Source organism: Podarcis liolepis, assembly GCF_965112155.1.
Source record: "Podarcis liolepis genome assembly, chromosome: 5".
In the NCBI taxonomy this organism is placed as follows: domain Eukaryota; kingdom Metazoa; phylum Chordata; class Lepidosauria; order Squamata; family Lacertidae; genus Podarcis; species Podarcis liolepis.
Genome location: NC_139556.1, coordinates 102,239,618 through 102,258,006, shown reverse-complemented (window position 1 = coordinate 102,258,006; position 18,389 = coordinate 102,239,618). Strand labels below are relative to the sequence as shown.

Here is an 18,389-nt window from a genome sequence, read left to right as displayed (position 1 = left end):
TCACTGACCTTAAACCCATTCATTCTATGCATCTTCACAGTTAAGTATTCTAAAATTATAACATTATTCAGTTATTTCCTGCATTGGTTCACCCCTAGCTCTTCTGCATTTTCCCAATTACTAGCTATAACCTGTCTGGCTTAGAAACCAAAATTATGCCTACATTGTGCTGTGATGGAGGTTCAAGTTTGGTTTGACTCTCAACCCTCCCTAGCCCTGTTCTAGGAGAGAAGTTGGCGGGAAAGGTTGGGTGAAAGGCAGAGCCAGCTCTCAGCTTTCTTGGCAAAGCATCCCCCCCCCCAAAAAAACCTGGACATTCAGGTTGTTGTTTAGTCGTTTAGTCATGTCCGACTCTTCGTGACCCCCTGGACCAGAGCAGGCCAGGCACTCCTGTCTTCCACTGCCTCCCGCAGTTTGGTCAGACTCATGCTGGTAGCTTCAAGAACACTGTCCCACCATCTCATCCTCCGTCGTCCCCTTCTCCTTGTGCCCTCCATCTTTCCCAACATCAGGGTCTTTCCCAGGGAGTCTTCTCTTCTCCTGAGGTGGCCAAAGTCTTGGAGCCTCAGCTTCAGGATCTGTCCTTCTAGTGAGCACTCAGGGCTGATTTCCTTAAGAATGGATAAGTTTGGTCTTCTTGCAGTCCATGGGACTCTCAAGAGTCTCCTCCAGCACCAGAATTCAAAAACATCGATCAGCCTTCTTTATCAGCGATCCTTCTTTATCAGTGATCCTTCAGCGGTCAGCCTTCTTTATCGTCCAACTCTCACTTCCATACATCACTACTGGGAAAACCATGCCTTAATTGTGAACAGAATTTAATTCAGCTGTGATACCTTTACAGCAGGGGGTTGGACTGGATGACCATTTGGGTCCATTGGTTCTACAAATTCCTCCCCCTCTCTACTTCCAGATGACCTCTTTCTTGAGCATTTATCCTGATTTGTTTGCATAAGGTGTTCAGGGAAGCAACACCTTTTGTTTTATCGTGTTTTTAATATTCTGTTGGGAGCCACCCAGAGTGGCTGGGAAAACCCAGCCAGATTGGGGGGGTGGTATAGCTTTCTTTATGGTCCAGCTCTCACTTCCATACATCACTACTGGGAAAACCACGGCTTTTACTATACAGACCTTTGTTGGCAAGGTGATGTCTCTGCTTTTTAAGATGCTGTCTAGGTTTGTCATTGTCCTTAGGACGTCCCTATTTTCATCGGAGAAATGTTGGAGTGTGTGGAGTTGTCCCACCCCCAAGCCGTCTGAAGGCAATCCTGTATAGGGAATGGGTTTTTTAAAGGTCTGTTTATGTTTTTATATACATTGGAAGCTGCCCAGAGTGGCGGGGGCAACCCATTCAGATGTGTGGGATATAAACAGTAAAGTAATCATTATGGAATGGGACGTCCCTGTTTCTCATTGGAGAAATGTTGGAGGGTATGTGATTTCCTTGCACAGGGCCACCAGGAAACAGCCTGGCCCAACTAGCTGCTGTGGACGCCTGAAAGGGAGTCTCTCTAGCCAGTTTTCAGCACCCTCACCTGGCCAAGGAAGTTAAAACATCCCAGGAGCAAAGCCAAGAGCGGATGAGCTTCGCCATCTCTCTCCTTTCCAGATGTCTCTGCTTTTTAAGATGCTGTAGCTTAAAACCTTCAAGCCAGAAGCTGAAAGCCTCTTTGCAGGGAGCTGAAAGCTCTTGTCCTGCCAAGGCGGCAGGCTGTGGCACTCAAAAGAGCCTGAGCTTGCCAAGCGCCAAAGTCCCCGAAGTCCACGCAGCCTCCCTGACACCCCCAATGAGCTTCTGACACCCTCACCTTGTGAATTCTTCCTGGCTTTGGAGAAAAGATTTGGGAGGGAGAGCCAATCTACAGAGCGGGCAGACCTGTTGGGACGAACCAAAGGCATCTCTCCCCGGCCTGTAGCTGCACCTCTAGAGGACTGCCAAGCCATCAGGATGTGCAAAGCCAGCATTTCTGACGCCTGGAGCAGGTGAACGCCGCTGGTTTGGGGCCAGGTTGCATAATGGAAGGTGCTTAATTTTGGAAATGGCTCTGGTGGATTCCGGTTGCATCGGTTGGCTTCCTCCACAGCCTGAGCCGACGCAGAAGAAGCTGGGGCTCTCGCAGGCTGGCTGCACTCACTTTTAGGACAAGGTCACCCCACAAGGTTGTGCTCCCTGTTTTCTGAGCAATGCAGAAACCCAGGAAATGCTTTGCAACTGGGCGCAGTCCTTTCCCTTTGATTGCAAGCCGGCAATCAGGGGCTATTTGCAGAGATTGTGTCTGGGGAGGGAAGAGTTAACCCCCCCCCTCCGTTGGGTCAAAACACTGGAGACCTCCGAAGAAATCCCCCCTTGCTTACTTTAAAAAAAAATCATACAAAGAGATTGGCAGTCTTTAACATCACGTGTAGTTAGAATCTACAAATCCAGTGAAAATGGGTTGAGTAAAGTTTCATTTCAGGGACTGTGGTTGGATTAATAGATGGTTCATGAGTTCTAGTGTTATGCGAGAGGGAGACAATGTTTTCCATCTCACCTTTCCATTGGAAAGAGTGGCTGGGGAAGCCCGGCCACATGGGCGGGGTATAAGTAATAAATTATTATTATTATTATTATTATTATTATTATTATTATTGGCACACACCTTTTGGTCTGTGTCTGGTAATGAGTTACTGAAAAATGCCTGACCAATTGGGAATTCGGTGTGAGCCAACACAGTCGGATTGGCAGGGTACAAATAATAAAATAAATAATATTATTTATTTATTTATTTATTTATTTATTTATTTATTTATAGAACCCTGCAAGGGAGTTTTCCCCTCCTTTGCACACATGATAAGGCCATAGAGTGACTCCCCTATGAAGGTTGCAGAGTCTGGGAATTCTTAGTTTAGAGACTAAGAGACTACATGATAGATATTTATGGAATTGGGCATGGCCCAGCCAAATGGGCAGGGTATAAGTAAATAAATTATTATTACTTTCACCTTATGGATCAATGGTCTCGGTAGATAGTTAAATTCATGTTCAATTGCTGTTTTAGGGGTTGTTTTTAAAAGTCTGGAACAGATTAATCCATTTTGCATTACTTTCTATGGGAAAGCGTGCCTTCGTTTTGGAACAATTTGGTTTTGGAACGGAGTTCTGGAATGGATTAAATTTGAGAACTAAGGTACCACTGTAACAGGATTTGCAGAATTTCTACCTCTCTCCTCCGAGTAAACATTAGTGCAATACCATCCCTGTAGGCATGGATTGTGTCCTTGTATAATAATAATAATAATAATAATAATAATAATAATAATAATAATAATAAATTTTTATTTATACTCCGCCCTTCCTAGTTCAAAAACCGGGCTCTGCAAGACCATGGAAGCTGCACAGAGATCTACGACTTTCTCTTTCTGGAACTGTCCAGCACGCAGTTGGAAAAATGTGCAGTGGTGTTGCGAAAGGGGAGGAGGGAGGAAGGTCTCTTCTGAAACCCGACAGTCACTCATCGCTAATGAACCTCTTTGAGACATGATTTCCTAAGTTATGAGCTGTGATGGGAGATGAGCCAGATTCGTCTCCTCCTCTCCCTCGTTATCAATTTCAAAAGGCTCAATCCCTGATTGAATATCGCAGATGAAGGCCGGTACTCACCTTGCAAAGCTGAATAGAAAAACCGTGTAACTTCTTTTTCAACCGTTGCCTTGGATATGAGGCAGCCTATTGCCAGAGTGATGCCCCGAAGGACATAAATCTCACCATGCAAAGATTTGGCTCTGATGAGGAGAGCATAAATAAGGCTTAATTTGAGTCGAAATGACAAAGGAAATCGCAACGCACAGTGGCTACAGACTCTTGTGCAATTCCCGCTCGAGTGAAGGTGCTTGGCCTGGGAGACCTTGAGCCAAGCCTGAGTCCTCAGCTGACCTCCCCTACAGGGTTGTTGTGACTTGAAGCAGAGGACACACTGAGCCATCATCTGGTGGAGGCAGCAATTGCGTGGCGAGTTCCCGCCCCCCCCCAGTGGAAATAAAGACACATGACACAATTCTTAAGGTTAAGGGGCTAAATACGGCCACAACTTTATTGGTTTCAGGTGATGAGCGGTATTGGCTTAGGCATTGGTCCTAGCTGACTATATCCGACTTCAACCCATCCGCTTGAAGTCCAGGAAGGGTTAACCACCAGTAGGGGGAGTCTTGCTGATGCACATCAACTAGGAACTCCCCCGGGGTCATCAATAGGGGGCGTGCCTTAAGCCCTCACCTCCCTTGGCTTCGGACAGGGCCACACCCCCCAGAATCCTTTATCGGACTACCCTTCAATATGTGGGGCAGGTGATGGCGCTACCTCCCCTCTTCCATCTACAGAACAATACCAATGCCTAACTGCCAATACCCAGAAAGTTGTGACGATTTGCTACGAGATAGGCGAAAACCAAGTGGCTGGTGCCAATTTGCCAAGTGGAAAAATTCCTACCAGGCTCCTCAACGGCGACCAACCTAAGTCCATAGCAAGGTCAAGGAACGAAAACCTTATAGGGCGGGAGGGTGGGAAAAGCAGGAACAGCTGGCAGGCGGAAAAGAGGGAGATCCCCGGTCGCGTTTAAATTGGGCAGGCCACGCCTTCAAAGCCAACCTCTCCATTCTGAAGGAAATCAGCCCTGAGTGCTCACTGGAAGGACAGATCCTGAAGCTGAGGCTCCAAGACTTTGGCCACCTCATGAGAAGAGACGACTCCCTGGAAAAGAGCCTGATGTTGGGAAAGATGGAGGGCCCAAGGAGAAGGGGACGACAGAGGACCAGATGGTTGGACAGTGTTCTCAGAGGTGCCAACATGAGTTTGACCAAACTGCGGGAGGCAGTGGAAGACAGAGGTGCCTGGCGTGCTCTGGTCCAGGGGGTCACGGAGAGGCGGACATGACTAAACGACTCAACAACAACAACAAATTGCTTTAGCAGATAACAGCTTTGTATATTAAGGAGGCCCCATCCATTTTGGACTTGCTCAGCTTTTGGAGAGTGATCCTAATGAGCCATTATTGCTAGCAATAAACACCCTTTGTTTTCTCACCGCAGTGTGGAGATTTCCTTTCCATCCAGCCACAACCTCGTAGGGTGTACATGCGAGGAAAGCAGGTTGTATTTGAATATACTTTACATGCTTTGACTAGATCAGGGGTCAGCAACCTTTCTCAGCCATGGGCCAGTCCACTGTCCCTCACACCTTGTGGGGGGGGGGGCTGGACTATATTTTGAAAAAAATATATGAATGAATTACTGTGCCCCACAAATAACCCAGAGATGCATTTTAAAGAAAAGGAAACATTCTACTCATGTAAAAACACGCTGATTCCCGGACCGTCCGTGGGCTGGATTTAGAAGGTGATTGGGCTGGATCCGGCCCCCGGGCCTTAGTTTGCCTACCCATGGACTAGATAGTCCGCTACGATCTTCTAATAACAAATTTGATGCATGCCACATCACGACAGGTTGGGGGCAGCTGGAATCCTGCCCCCTCTTTCTGCTAGCGGCATTTAATCAGTTGGACGAACTAATGTGTTTTTGCCCAAATGGCTTTTGAGGATTTCCGTTCTCTGATTTTCATGCTGCATTTCTGTAGCGTCAGATGAATTTTCTATGGGCAGAGATGAGGAGTCAGAGCTTCAGACACTTTCTCTGCGTGGGAAGGGCTGTTATTTTATTGCCGTGCAAGAAGCCGATTTGGTTTTGCTTTCAGATGAAAGTAGTGAACTGACAGCAGTTGGCAGGTGAGAGATCAAGCGGGCCTCATCCTGGGCAGTGCCAGCTTTGTATTTCCAGCAGAAATGACAGAAAAAGGCGTTGAAGTGATGGGGCTTGTGGAGCATGAGGGAGGTAGGGAAAATTGTAAGGGCCTCCACTGTGGACTGGGAAAATCTGGAAAGGAGAGAGATGGCGAAGCTCATCTGCTCTTGGCTTTGCTCCTGGGATGTTTTAACTTCCTTGGCCAGGTGAGGGTGCTGAAAACTGGCTAGAGAGACTCCCTTTCAGGCATCCACAGCAGCTAGTTGGGCCAGGCTGTTTCCTGGTGGCCCTGTGCAAGGAAATCACATACCCTCCAACATTTCTCCAATGAGAAACAGGGACGTCCCATTCCATAATGATTACTTTACTGTTTATATCCCGCACATCTGAATGGGTTGCCCCCGCCACTCTGGGCAGCTTCCAACATATATAAAAACATAAACAGACCTTTAAAAAACCCATTCCCTATACAGGATTGCCTTCAGACGGCTTGGGGGTGGGACAACTCCATACACTCCAACATTTCTCCGATGAAAATAGGGACGTCCTAAGGACAATGACAAACCTAGACAGCATCTTAAAAAGCAGAGACATTACCTTGCCAACAAAGGTCTATATAGTAAAAGCTGTGGTTTTCCCAGTAGTGATGTATGGAAGTGAGAACTGGACCATAAAGAAGGCTGATCGCCAAAGAATTGATGCTTTTGAATTCTGGTGCTGGAGGAGACTCTGGAGAGTCCCGTGGACTGCAAGAAGATCAAACTTATCCATTCTGAAGGAAATCAGCCCTGAGTGCTCACTGGAAGGACAGATCCTGAAGCTGAGGCTCCAAGACTTTGGCCACCTCATGAGAAGAGAAGACTCCCTGATGTTGGTAAAGATGGAGGGCACAAGGAGAAGGGGACGACAGAGGATGAGATGGTTTGACAGTGTTCTGGAAGCTACCAGTATGAGTTTGACCAAACTGCAGGAGGCAGTGGAAGACAGAAGTGCCTGGCGTGCTCTGGTTCAGGGGGTCACGGAGAGGCGGACATGACTAAACGACTAACCAACAACAACAACAAGGACAAGCGGGACATTCTGGGATCAGAAACCGGGACAACTTTTCTAAATCAGGGATGTCCCTGGAAAATAGGGACACTTGGAGGGTCTGAAATCGTCCTGTTGGAAGTAACTCTCTGTTTTGCAAATAAAAAGGAAACAGCCTTTCGGTGTGTCTCCGACCCCCCACCGCTCCGTGGCCAGAAAGGAGAGAAGGGATAAGCTCTTTCCACCAAGCATATCAACTTTGGGCTTATCGACACTGACCTTTGCTTCACATTTGGGCTTTCCGGGTCCATGTCTTGGAATGACTGAGACTGAAGGGGAGGAGCTGCATGGCAGAGAAGAAGGACAAGGAGTTGGGGAGGGGCAGCTATTAGAGCTGGCTGGGGAACTTAGAATGGCTCCATCTGCAATGCTGACCTGCTGCGAGGAGCAAGCTGCTTTTGGGGTGACAATGCGGTGAAATCTGCAGCTCCTTCATCTCAACTCATGGCAAATATGTCCCATTAAACCATAATTCTTAAGGACACTGCAGCCTCCTCTATGTCTCAAATCTCAACGGAAACATGGCCCTGGGTGAGCGGTTAGAACCCTCCAGAGTCTCCTGCACTGCTATGCAGAGACTGGGTCTCTGTGTGCAACTTGTTTAACATTATCTTCCTTAGTGGGTCATTGAAATATACAGTGGTACCTCTGGTTAAGTACTTAATTCATTCCGGAGGTCTGTTCTTAATCTGAAACTGTTCTTAACCTGAGACACCACTTTAGCTAATGGGGTCTCCTGCTGCCGCCATGCCACCAGAACACGATTTCTGTTCTTATCCTGAAGCAAAGTTCTTAACCTGAAGCACTCTTTCTGGGTTAGCGGAGTGTGTAACCTGAAGCGTATGTAACCTGAAGTGTATGTAACCCGAGGTACCACTGTACTCAGAGACAAGAGTGGATTTCATGCTCTTTATTCAGCTCATAGTAGTGAGGAATGGAATTCCCCCCAAAATGTCTGCTTTTTATACATCATTTACACAATGGGCCCCATGTGATTGGCTAATTCCGGGATTCTCCTGTAGGCCAATCAGGTTGCGGATTCACTTCCACCTGGAGTTGGATTGGGTGGCTCCTGCGGACCAATCAGACTCCTGCATTTTGGATCCTATTCAGCTCAGTACATAACAGTCATGCAGACCACTGTTTTGAATAATGCTTTTTAGAGGGCATCAGGGGGTGTTTATGGAACCAAGGGGTGGGTGGGGGTCCCCAAAAGATTGGGGACTGCAGTTGTGGGGGGTCTGTTTCAAAGAATTAGGAGAAGGAGGGGGACAAAGCATGCTGGAGACTTGAAGTGGTTTGTTATATCTGTTTATTTACACATATACAGGCAGGGGAAATAGCAGGCAAGTAGGGTCTCAGGCAATCCCAAAAGCAGCATCGATTCCTAAGAATTGCTCCCAAAACGTCCCTCATTACATGCCACCAATTCTGAGTGTTGTGCTGCTGTTGTCCTGCTTTCCAGAAGAGAAAACTTCCCTGCACCTGTGGGATGGCCAGTGCCCAATTTATGTATAGGCTAATTGGCTGAAGAACTTTTGCACTTTGCAACCTGTACGTGAGACAAAGCCATAGGCTTACAGCAGAGCGCTCTCTGTCTCGTATAGAACTTGATCAAATTATATACAAGGAAAAAATCCAGATGGCCTTTCCTAACGTGGAAGCAGTCTTGCAGCTATTTCTTAGCCTTATGGTCACTAACTGCTCAGGAGAGAGGAGTTTTCCAAGACTCAAAAGAATTAAAACTGAAATAAGGGCCACGATGTCTCAAGAGAGGTTGTCCGCACTGAGCTTTCTGTACATTGAAAGCGACAAACTTAAACAAATTTTGACAATGTTTTCTGATGTCCTTTAGAGGAGAAATTGTGAACTGCAGAATTTTAAATATTCATCACTATCCTTGGCTTCACTCAGTTTTGTTCATGAGACTCTTCTCTACATGTTTACCTGTCTGGGCCAGACTCTTCCATTTTCTTCTAGTCGTGAGGGTGGGGGATTGGGAGGGGCCTCACAAGTGGAGTAGCCGAGGGCCGCTCTTGATCTAAATCTGGCCCTGGGGATGGCATCTGGTCCATGAGTGCCATGCACATTCAGACCCCCACAAGCCGGAGAGGGTGTGCTGGGGAAGGGGAGCCCTGAAGTCAGCTGATGGGACACACCTCCAAGGCTGCATCAAACAGCCACATTTCTTGGGCTATGGAATCATTGGAAGGGGGCCAGCGGGTCATCTAGTCCAACCCCCTGCCATTTGACCACTCGGGTTAAATTATGGGTGTTTCCCAGGACCCGCTGCATTCACCATGGGCACGATTCTCAAAACAAACTAACAGACATTTGTTAGGGATGGGAGATTGTCCTGAACATGGTTGGTGGAAACAGCCAAAGTCCTTGGGGCTGAATCACAGCCTCTGGAGACCCTTTCTGGCATCTGGGGCAGCCCCATAAGTCACAAAGGAGGTGAGCCAAGTCCTCTCAGGATCTCCTCTTCCTCACACTCTGGTGTCCATGGCGTACATTTTGGCAGTAGTTGTCTGGGAGGCTGGGCGGCACAGGCTGCTCATCCCAGGAGGGGAATAAGTCTTCCGCAACGAACTGCTTGCACCAACATCTGTAGCCCAGAGCCCCGGAAAGGGAGAGAAACACGCAAAAAACACTGCTGGTTAGAAGGGGGGCGCGGGAATCGCCGTAGAATTGCACAGATGGAAGGGAACCTCAAAGGCCATCCAATCCAGCCCCCTGCTATACAGGAATCACAGCTGAAGGATCCCCAACAGTGTATCTTGATTTCAGGAAGGTTTTTGACAAAGTGTCCCATGACATTTTTGCAGAGAAGCTGGTAAAATGTAGATGGGCAAAGTTACTGATAGCTGGCTGACTGACCAAACCCAAAGACGAAACAAAACAAAACAAAACAAAACAAAACAAAACAAAACTTCTTCCAGTAGCACCTTAGGCTACTGGAAGGATTTTTTAAATTATTTTGTTTTGTTTTGTTTTGTTTCAACTACGGCAGACCAACACGGCTATCTACCTGTAACCCAAACCCAAAGAGTGCTCACAAATTTTTAAGAAGATTGGCAAACGTTTCTTGACTACATGGGAAATAGTTGTGTGCAGCTGAAAACGCTGACAGCATTAAGATAAATTCAACAGGGTAAATTAGTTCTGATGGATGCAATAATGGAATACTGATTTTTGTAAAACATGCAAGGATTTAAGGTATGTAAAATGAACCATGGAAAGAGAAGAAGGGAAGAACCTTGATATCTTAAGGATGTAGAATGAGTATTTGAAATTGTAAAACAGAAAATTTAATAAAAACTATATATAAAACAAAAACAAAGAGTGGTCACTAATGGTTCCTCATCACCCTGGAAAAAAGTGACAGGTGGGCAGGACTCGAACGAATGGATTCAAGTTACAAGAAAGGAGAGCCCAACAAAACATCAAGAATAATTTTCTGATGCCAAGAGCCGTTTGACAGTGGAACGGGCTCCATCAGAAAGTGGTAGACTCTCCTTCCTTGGAGGTTTTTAAGCAGAGGTTGAATGGCCACCTGTCAGGGATGCTTTAGCTGAGATTCCTGCATTTTGAGGGTTGGAACAGAAGATCCTTGGGGTCTCTTCCAGCTCTGCAATTTGATGGTTCTACTGCTGGTTGGTTTCCAACCTTTGCTTAAAAACCTCCAGTGAAGGAGAAGCTACCATCTTCAGAGGTCATAGAATTGTAGGGTTGGACAGGACCCCCAAGGGCCATCTGGACAACTCCCAGCAATGCATCGCTGCATCAGTCTTCATCCTTTTGATTCTAGCTGCTTGCTGGAATTCAGAATATCCAGGCCTCTTAGGGGGGAATTGGAAGCTGGGCCAGGTGGTGGGGAGAGATACAGTAGATGATCTATTCACTAAACTCAGGAACAGGAGAAGCAGCCTTATTCTGAGCCAGAACATTTAGCTCAGTCTTGTCCACAATGACTTGGACACAACGACAACAATGACTTGGTCCACAATGACAACAGCTCTCCAGGATTTCAGACAAGGCGAGCATTTTATGGGCACATTTTAGGGAACAGTGACTTGAAGGCACAGAGGTGTGATTTGGGATGGCCTAGAACATTTTGCATGGCAGACTCCTCCACCCCCAGCTCTTACCTCTGAAGAGATACATGCAGCAGGTTAGCAAGGAGCCAGATAAGAAGCAGCCCAGAGACCCGCTCAGCCCCAGCCAACAGGACCACCCAAATTTGTACTGGATGCCCACAAAGACGTTATGCAAAACCAGAGTCGAGCGCTCCACGTAGACGCCGATGGCGTACCAGACGGATCCAATGAGCCCAGGGACGCCTGCAAGAAACAGAGCAAGCACCAGATGTTACCTGCCTGGTTTAGGATATTATCCTCCGCTGATCCACAGGTGACCCTCCTCTGGGGTCTTTGACACTGAAAATGAGAGGTTCCTGCCTGCAGATTTGTGAAAAAGCAAGCAGGAAGAAGAACAAGAAGGAGGAGGAGGAGACTGAAGAGCCTCTGTTGTGCTTGTTTATTATTATTAACTTCAGAAATGCCTTGTCTACAGGTCAAATAGACACCCTTCCCCGCGTTTTGAGCAAAAGGAAATTGTGTGTTTGACAGGAATGTGTTTATACCATTAGCAACAACCAACCCCACAAAATTCTCCAATCTCTGCCTCTCCGTGTGAGAAAGAAATTATTTATCCCAATGATGATGCTACAATAAACTTGCACTTCTATGTGGTTCCCTAGATTGGATGGGTGGGAGATGGCCTGCTCTTGATGGGGTTACGTTTCCTCTGAAGGAACAGGTTCTTAGCTGGGGGGTCCTCCTGGATCCTTTGCTGTCGCTCAAGGCTCAGGTGGCCTCAGTGGCCCAGAGTGACTTCCACCAGTTTTGGCTGGTGTCCCATCTACATCCCTATCTGGACAGGGAGAGCCTAACTACTGTTCTCTACACACTGGTAACCTGAAGGTTAGATTACTGCAATGCGTTATACGTGGGGCTGCCTCTGAAGACGGACCAGAAACTTCAGCTGGTACAGAATTCGCAGGGCCAATGTAACCTTTAATTTCTCAACCACAATACCCAGCCACCCTGCAGAGTGGATATCTGCAAAGCATGGTTTTATTTGCATGAGCAGGACATCCCCCCCGTAATAATAGTAATAATTTAATATATATTTTTGTACCGCACCCATCTGACTGGGTTGCCCCAGCCACTCTGGTTACACGGTCTCTTAAAATGCATTAAACTAAATGACAGGAGCAACAGGACCCCAGAATACATGGCAGTGAGTGCAGAAGTCATCCAGCACCGAGAGAGAGAGAGAGAGAGAGAGAGAGAGAGAGAGAGAGGGAGGGAGGGAGGGAGGGAGGGAGAGAGGAGAAAAGGACAAGTTTCTAGATTATGTGGCTTTGAAGAGATTAGGAAAAGCATCTAGTAAATGCCAGATGAAATTCTATAGAACAGTATGATGGGCAGGATGCTGATCACCCCCCCCCCCAAAAAAAAAGACAGGGAAGTTTCTGCAAAGGTGGTTCGTTTGCATAATTTATCTGGGTCACAGATTCCAGCTTTGCCTCGTGTGGAATTTGAATTCTTTGGCACGGCTGCACCCGCAACCTCTGACCCACGAGGGCTTCCGTTTAATCCCTGCAGCTCTGTGAAAGGTAAAATCCTCCGCTTAATTCGTACCCCTGGGGGGTTTCATTCACCACCGCATGCTCTGAATTTGGAAAGGCAGCAGAACCGCAGCCTGCAAACAGTCCACACTCCAGAACGGGGAGGCGCAATGCCCGGTGTGGGTGCCGCGGTTTTTATAAGAATAAAAATGTGCACCCCACCCTGAGACCATTCCATAGTACCTCTCCAACTTCTCCAAATTTCAACACCTCTTGTGATGGTATTTAACCTTTCCCCCTTTAACAGCACAAATTCTACAAACACCCTCCGTAACTCCTCAAAATCATTTCTCCTGCATATTCCCCATCTTACCTTAATGGCACATGTTAATTTATCACTAATAGCTATGTTCCACACCTCTTTATACCATTCTTCCATTTTATATTCTGCTTGCCCCTTCCACTTCCTGGCTATAATAATTTGTGCAGCTGTCAATAAAGTTGCGAGCAAGTCCTTCATAGCCTGTGGACCTTCCGGCCCATCGTAAATTGAGCATCATTATCACTTTAACATTTTAACTTTAAACTCCTTCTATCTCCCAGCCCCACCCGACCCAGGTCCCAGCTTTCTACGGCCAACTACCTCCCGTTAGCAGAGCCAGTCCAGCTATGAAGCAAATTTGGGTTTTGATTCCAGGTTCGTCCGTGAGGAATTTCACACAGTCCAGGCCCAGGAGGAGGAAGGTGAACCCAAAGCCAGCCAGGATGTCAGCCGTGATGAGCATCGCTCGGGTCAGGACCAGTTTCACTGCAAAACAAGAAAGAGCCTGGAGGCAGAAGGGAGGGGACTCTGGTGTGGTGCAGTGGTCAGAGTGTCAGAGTAGGACCTGGGAGACCAGGGTTCGAATCCCTCCCTGGCCATACAGCTCATTGGGTGACCTTGAGCTCAGTCGCTGCCTCCAGACTGACCTGCCTCACAGGGTTGTTGTAGTTACAGATAGGTAGCCGTGTTGGTCTGCCATAGTCAAAATAAAAAAGTTCCTTCCAGTAGCACCTTAAAGACCAACTAAGTTAGTTCTTGGTATGAGCTTTCGTGTGCATGCACACTTCTTCAGATACACTGAAACAGAAGTTGCCAGATCCTTCTATATAGTGAGAAGGTGGGGAGGGGTATTACTCAGAAGGGTGGTGGGAATGGGAGATTGGCAGATAGCTGAGATGAGCCTGTTGACGACTCTTAACGACTGCAAGAGGTCTTACAGGAAAAGGCAAGGGGTGAGAAGGTGAAAAATAGCTAGTCATGTATAATGAGATAAGAATCCAATGTCTCTGTTGAGACCAGGTCTTTCCATGGTTTTAAGTTTGGTAATGAGTTGCAATTCAGCAGCTTCTCTTTCCAGTCTATTCTCCAGTCTATTCTTCTCTTTCCAGCTTCTCTTTCCAGTCTATTTCTACAAGGGTTGTTGTAGGGACTAAAGGAGGAGGGTGGGAGAGGGAGCTCCTTAGAGAGGGAGAATGTGATATTTAAATGCAATAAATAAATAAATAAAGTTTCAGATCATTATGACATCAGCATAACGATTCCAGAGAAGTGAACAGCATGTAACTCAACTAAACGTGTTTTGTGTTTATACAGCTGTTTATATGATGAATTATACGTGATTTTGATATTATTAAAGTGAAAACCAAATAAAACAAACAATAAAAGAAAATAAACAATGAAACAAACAAAAACCAAGTTTTTTCAGCTTATGGTGACCTGTCCCAGTAAATGCTTTCTCTAAGACCTGTTTCCTTCAGAATTGATCCAGTAATAATAATAATAAAAACTCGCAGCAGACGTACCTGGGTGCTCAGCCAAGATGGAGTCATATTCATCGCAGGTTGTTATCCCGTCAAAGGCATTGGTGACGCATTCCCACCAAAGGCCGCGGCAGGTAGCGCTCAACTACGTTGGAGAAAGTGACCATCATCCTTATTACTATAAGAACCTACCCCAAGGAGCCTACAGTTTCAGTTAGAGTGTCCATGCGACCGGGTTGGGCTACATGACCTTTGGGGAACCCCTCCAGCTCTTGACCATTATAAATTTTTTTATTTATATCCCGCCCTCCCCAGCTGAGCCGGAATAATATTATATTATTCTGTGTGCCCCAGTCAACAGAGGGTGGTTCCTTCTGTGGAGGAGGAAGGGCTGTAGTTTGGGATAATATCCCACCATTCCCCCACAGTGGGACTCAAGGAAGTTGACACAAATTAAAAACCACACAAGGGAAAATTCAGAAGGCTGAAAGCCTGTGAAAAACAATAAGTTGTAAAGCAATTAATCTCCAACAGAATTAAAGCAATACAAAACCCCAGATATATTAAAATGTGGAGATTAAAAACAGAACAGCACACTTTAAATGGGGTGAGCAAAAGGTCCCAGGTACATCTTCAGGTAGGGCTGGAGGAAGCTCCGTGCCTCACATCCAGGAGAGCCTCTGCCAGCCTGGGTACACACTACAGGGCTGGGAGCACCAATGGCCTGACTCAGTAGGCAGCAGCTGCCTATCTTCCAGTCTGGTCCAAAGAGGAAGCAGCAGCAGCAGAAGTGACAGCCTTGAAGCTGCCAGAGATAGATTACGTTTCTATTTAAATCCGAGTATGGAAGTAAGAGCTGGACCATAAAGAAGGCTGATTGCCAAAGAATTGATGCTTTTGAATTCTGGTGCTGGAGGAGACTCCTGAGTGCTCACTGGAAGGACAGATCTGAAGCTGAGGCTCCAAGACTTTGGCCACCTCAGGAGAAGAGAAGACTCCCTGGAAAAGACCCTGATGGGAAGGATTGAGGGCACAAGGAGAAGGGGACGACAGAGGACGAGATGGTGGGACAGTGTTCTTGAAGCTACTGAGTCTGACCAAACTGTGGGAGGCAGTGGAAGACAGGAGGGCCTGGCGTGCTCTGGTCCAGAGGGTCACAAAGAGGCGGACACGACTAAACTACTAAACAACAACAAAACCAGTTTGGTTTTGCCATCTAAAGCGAGGCGCTGAAATTCACCCCAAGCGCTGAAACTGGGGGGATTTCCCATCATCTTGGAAACATGCAAATTTGGGGGTGGGAAGAAAGAAAAGTGATCTGGGCGGATAGCCTTGTCTGGAGCCCCCCTTTCCTTCCTTCCTTCCTTCCTTCCTTCCTTCCTTCCTTCCTTCCTTCCTTCCTTCCTTCCTTCCTTCCTTCCTTTCCTTTCCTTTCCTTTCCTTTCCTTTCCTTCTTTCCGCCCTCCTTCCCTCTCCCCCCTCTCTTTCCTTTCCTTCCTTTCTCTCTCTCCTTTTCTCTTCCCTGCTTTCCTCTCTCTCTCTCTCTCTCTCTCTCTCTCTCTCTCTCTCTCTCTCTCTCCCTCCCTCCCTCCCTCCCCCCCCTTTCTCCTTCTCTTCCTCCCTCTTTGTATCTCCTTCCTTCCTTCCTTCGCGCAAAGCCCTTCCTCGGCGCTGCTTGCTGAGCCAGCGTCTGGCCGCCCTGATCCGACGCCGGCTCCTTCCCAGGGAATACGGCTCATTACCCCCCCCCCATCCCCATATTTAGGGATGCAATGACCCGCTTAGGTGGCGAGATCAACTCATTCTGTCAGGTATTAATGCTGCAGGCCGTTCGCCGAGCGCGTTGGTATTCAGACGCAGCGCCGGGACGCGCAAAGCCTGAATGCGCTTAACCCCGAGGGCGCATTAATGAAACACCGAGGGGGAGAGGAGGGGACGTGGTCCAACTGGAGGTGCCTTTGAACCGTGGAGGCAAGGTTAAAGAAACAAAAAAACCCTTTGCTGTTCACTGTGCTGGATTTCCCAGTTTCCCCTAAGTCTAGAGAGAAGCAGCTTGCGAAACTTGCCATTTCTGGGTTCCCTTTGCAGCCACGGGTGACATTGCCCAGAGGGCACCCACTAAGCGACCCAGCAGTCTTTCAGTAGCCGGTTGGCAGAACAGCTGCCTTGCATGCAGAAGGCCCCGGGTTCAATGACGTGGGACCTTCCTGACACCCTGGGCAGCTGCTGCCAGCCAGCGTAGGATAAGCTGGAATCATAGAACTGTAGACTTGGAAGGGACCCCCAAAGGTCATCTGGCCCAAACCTCCAGTGCAGGAATTGGTTGCTGTTGTTAAATTTGTATGACCTCAGGGCGGTTCACAAGATAAAATGTCAGCTAAAAACACGAAATATTTCTATTATTATTTGTTTGTTTGTTTATTAAATTTGTATACCGCCCTATAAACATTCAGGTCCCAGGGCAGTTCACAGGATAAAATTACAATATAAAAATACAAAATACATAAAATGAAAACAACCCAATAACCTCCCCAGCACATTTTAAAAGGGCATTGCATAACAATCATAATATATAGTAAAATAAGGCAGCTTCCTATGTGAATTTCCCACTGCGCCTGCACTTCCTTGCCTTTTCCCATCTGCTCAAACTTATTTTGTTGTTGTTGGGTTTTTTTGCTAATGTTTATTAGGAAGTTGTTGATGTTGATGGTGTTGATTATTACGTTTATTAGGGAGTTTATTAGGAACTTGCCTTATCCCAAATCACAGCACTGGTCTGTTTTTCTCAGCCCTGCCTGGAATAGAATCATAGAATCATAGAATCATAGAATCATAGAATCATAGAATCATAGAATCATAGAATCATAGAATCATAGAATCATAGAATCATAGAATCATAGAATCATAGTTTGCTGGGAATAGTTTGCTGGGGGTTGAAAATGGGATCTTCTGCATGTGAATCAGGCTCCCTGCCCACTGGGCTATAGCCCCCGTCCCTTCTGACAAATCACACTGATGAATTAGGGGTGCTGTTTTAATAGATTAAAAGTGGGAGTGGTTAGCATGTCAAGACTCGGACCTGGGAGACCAGGGTTCAAATCTGTGCTCGGTTGCTAAACTCACAGGGTGACCTTGAAGACTCCCGCCAGCAAGATTCTCTTCTGAGCTGATTGATGGGGTCTTCTACTTATATACAGAGCTTAACAACTTTTAAAGGGATGGGCAAAGTTCTCACAACCTGGTTAAGAAACTACCTTAGCAGGAAGATCACAGGAAAACAGCATTGCTGGTCAGAAACCTAAAGCATTCCATACTGACCTCTCACGTTTTCTGGGGATAGCTCAGTCGGCAGAGCACAAGACTCTTGTTCTCCAGAGTCTTGGCTTCGAGTCCTACATTGGGTAAAAGATTCCAGCACTGCAGGGAGTTGAACTAGATGACCCTCATGGCCACTTCCAACTCTACAATGCTATGATTCTCCCACCTTCCTGCCAACTCTCTCTTTGTCATTCTAAGGAAGACGCAGCCCAAAGTCCTTGCAGAAACCAGACCCATACATTCAGCTCCCACACTCACTGCCGCTCCTCCTCACTCTGGAAAGCTGCACCTGATGGATCTGAGCCAGCCTTGCGGCCGCTGGAGTCTCCTTCTCCCTCTCTCTTTGCCTTACCTCCAAGGAGTCATCCGTGTTCACCATCCAACAGTCTGTCCAAGTCGCAGCAATCAGGAAGCCGGCTGAGAAGAAGGCCAAGAAGCAGCCTGTGTATTGGAGAAGGTGCTTCATTTCCCCCAAAATCTACGCCAGGTCTTGCTGTGGGTCTGTCCTGATCTACAGCAAAGTCTCAGCTTTCTTTTGCAAATGATCAACAGGTGATCAACTGGTCCCATAGCTTGAGCAGGCTGGAGCAGAGGGAGGCGGGCCTTATGCCTGGTGCTAAGCAACCAAGAAGCAGCAACCAATCGCCTGGGTTCAATTAGAGTCCTGCACTGCACAGACCAACACCAGTGCAGGGTCCACAAACGCGTGCGGAAGATTTTGACGGTTTGAGAAAGAATTATAGAATTGCAAAGTTGGAAGGGACCCGAAGGA

The 18,389-nt window shown here is 47.1% G+C and overlaps 1 protein-coding gene and 1 long non-coding RNA gene across 2 annotated transcripts in view; both read right to left on the bottom strand.

Annotated features, from left to right (window-relative positions):
* Nucleotides 1-731: 731 nt before the first annotated feature.
* Nucleotides 732-18,389, bottom strand: part of LOC310707535 — a 60,474-nt gene continuing 42,816 nt past the window's right edge. Inside the window, exon 3 of the long non-coding RNA XR_014526553.1 lies at nucleotides 732-836. This is a non-coding gene — a long non-coding RNA (uncharacterized lncRNA). The remainder of the gene's footprint in view (nucleotides 837-18,389) is intronic.
* On the bottom strand, nucleotides 8,157-18,166 carry CLDN16 (claudin 16). Its single transcript, XM_083504603.1, has 5 exons — nucleotides 17,970-18,166; nucleotides 14,342-14,444; nucleotides 13,140-13,304; nucleotides 11,013-11,204; nucleotides 8,157-9,469 (listed from the first exon to the last, which is right to left on the bottom strand). The coding sequence occupies exons 1-5, from the start codon at nucleotides 18,081-18,083 to the stop codon at nucleotides 9,351-9,353; spliced, it is 693 nt and encodes a 230-aa protein (XP_083360729.1). The 5' UTR covers nucleotides 18,084-18,166; the 3' UTR covers nucleotides 8,157-9,350.